This window comes from Echinops telfairi, unplaced genomic scaffold (genome assembly GCF_000313985.2).
Source record: "Echinops telfairi isolate 266 unplaced genomic scaffold, ASM31398v2 ScPeMD7_7;HRSCAF=31, whole genome shotgun sequence".
Lineage (NCBI taxonomy): Eukaryota > Metazoa > Chordata > Mammalia > Afrosoricida > Tenrecidae > Echinops > Echinops telfairi.
Window position 1 is genome coordinate 25,308,981 of NW_022103904.1, and position 1,889 is coordinate 25,310,869.

The 1,889-nt window shown below is 54.9% G+C and overlaps 1 protein-coding gene across 1 annotated transcript in view; it reads right to left on the bottom strand.

Moving 5' to 3' along the window:
- The window catches only part of SLC28A1 (solute carrier family 28 member 1), a 60,436-nt gene that overhangs the window by 10,034 nt on the left and 48,513 nt on the right, over positions 1-1,889 (bottom strand). Inside the window, exon 11 of the mRNA XM_045286298.1 lies at positions 438-568. Within this exon, the coding sequence (XP_045142233.1) occupies positions 438-568 (131 nt within the window). The remainder of the gene's footprint in view (positions 1-437; positions 569-1,889) is intronic.

Sequence of the window (1,889 nt, forward strand, 5' to 3'; positions counted from 1 at the left end):
TTTATGGATTAAATGTGACGCAGACGTTAAGACAGTGACAGAGAGGGGCTCAGGTGGAGGCTGACATAAAGGGCAGGGCTCAATAGGGGATGGGCACACAGAGGTGGGCACAACTCCAGGCTTGGCAAGAAGGTGACATGGCGCCTCGGTGTGGCACCCCCAGTACTCACTCCAAGCCACAGCCCCAAGGAGCTGGCTACCCTCCCCTGCCTTGACAAGTCTGTTGTTTCTGGCTGGCCAGAGATGGGAAGTTCAGATGTAGGGGTTGGCGTCTCCGTTTTCCAAGGAGAAGATGCATGCTGGGAAGTGACAGAGAGGAGGAGGCCTTCGCTTGGGTGGAAGAGAGTGATGGATAGAGAAATCCGGACAGAGTGTGACCCTTCACCTCGGCACCCGCCCTCCCGCAGCCCCTCTGCAGGCCTTCCTACCGTACTCACCCATAGGTCAGCTTCACCCCTTCTTCACTCCTAAACTTGGACTCCTCCACCTCCGGGTAGACCAGCTTGGAGAGGGCCAAAGCACAAGGAGCGGCCATCACGGAGGCAGCAATCAAGGAGGCGGCGTCGATCTGTAAGAGTGGGGCATATGCATACTTTGCCCACTGGCATGCCATCACTGTGACGTCTATTGTCAACCGTTACCTCATGCCCCCAAAGTCCACCTTCAGCATTCCCTGGGGACCTCGCCTCTCCGTTCCCTTGCTGTTCTATTGCACCCCCTTATTGTTTTGCCTCAGTGTGGCGGGATTAGATCGGGCACAATTCCCACACTGTGTCTCTGGTGTTGTCCCCTGTAGGGCTATGGACCTCATGTCCCTGCCTCCCCGCCCCCAACCCCCAGGTCTTCTACAGGTTAGGCAGGACAGGTATCGCTACCCTCATTTTACACAAAAGGAAACAGAGGCCCAAACAGATGAAGTAGAACTTACCCAAGAGGAGGAATTAGAACCTCTTGTGTCTTTGGTTCCAAGTTCAAGGTTCTTCCTTGATAACCCTTCTAGGTTGTCCCCCTTTGCCCACTAATCCAAGGGCTAGTCCACCATTAACTGAAGGTCTGGGATGCTTACCGTCAAAGCTCATTAAATCTGGGAGTTGGGAATGAACCTAATCGGCGATCTGATCCAAGCTCTTGCTCAGTGGAGGGATGATCTCTTTCTATAGCGTCACTCCTTGCATACTTACTGCGATGGGACGCTCACCACTTTCCAGGCAGCTCATCATAGCCACTCTGGTGGTAGCTGTTACTGTGGTTAGCTACCCCTGAGTTGACCCCGGACTCACGGACACACCACACAAACGGAATGAAATACTGCCTGGCCTTCGCCATTGTATGACTGGCTGTGGATCAAACTGCTGTGATCCACTAGGCCGTTGCTGGCCTTGTCTTAGTCCGCTTGAGTCGGAAAGCTCTGCCGGAAGCTTTGTGTATCGTCGCACCACACCATCCTCACTGACAGACAGGGTGACTGCAGGAGGTGCACTGGCCAGGGAGGAGACAGACAGAGCTCCTTGGTGGACCAAGTCAGCCTTGGGCCGTTCCTGTGGACTTTCTGGGGATAAGGTCTGGTCCTTTACCTGCCTCTACCTTGGCTATCCAGCTCCAGTGGGGATGGGACCACGCCTTGAATCTTGGGAACTCCCTTCCAATAGCCAGGACCGTTCCCTCCCTCCCACTTGGTGGTGACGTCTGCTGTGTACGCTTGAGTTCAGTAAGGAGCACACCTTGCAGATTCCTATTCCTGGGTGACATCCTGAGTGAGCTCATTCGAGCTACAGTGTCAGTGTCCCAGTCAAATCATTGCACGCACAGACAGGGCTCCCTGAGGTTCTGGGTCAGCACACGTGGCCTCCCCACTCCCTGCTCCCCTTCAGCACAGTGACAACCCCAGG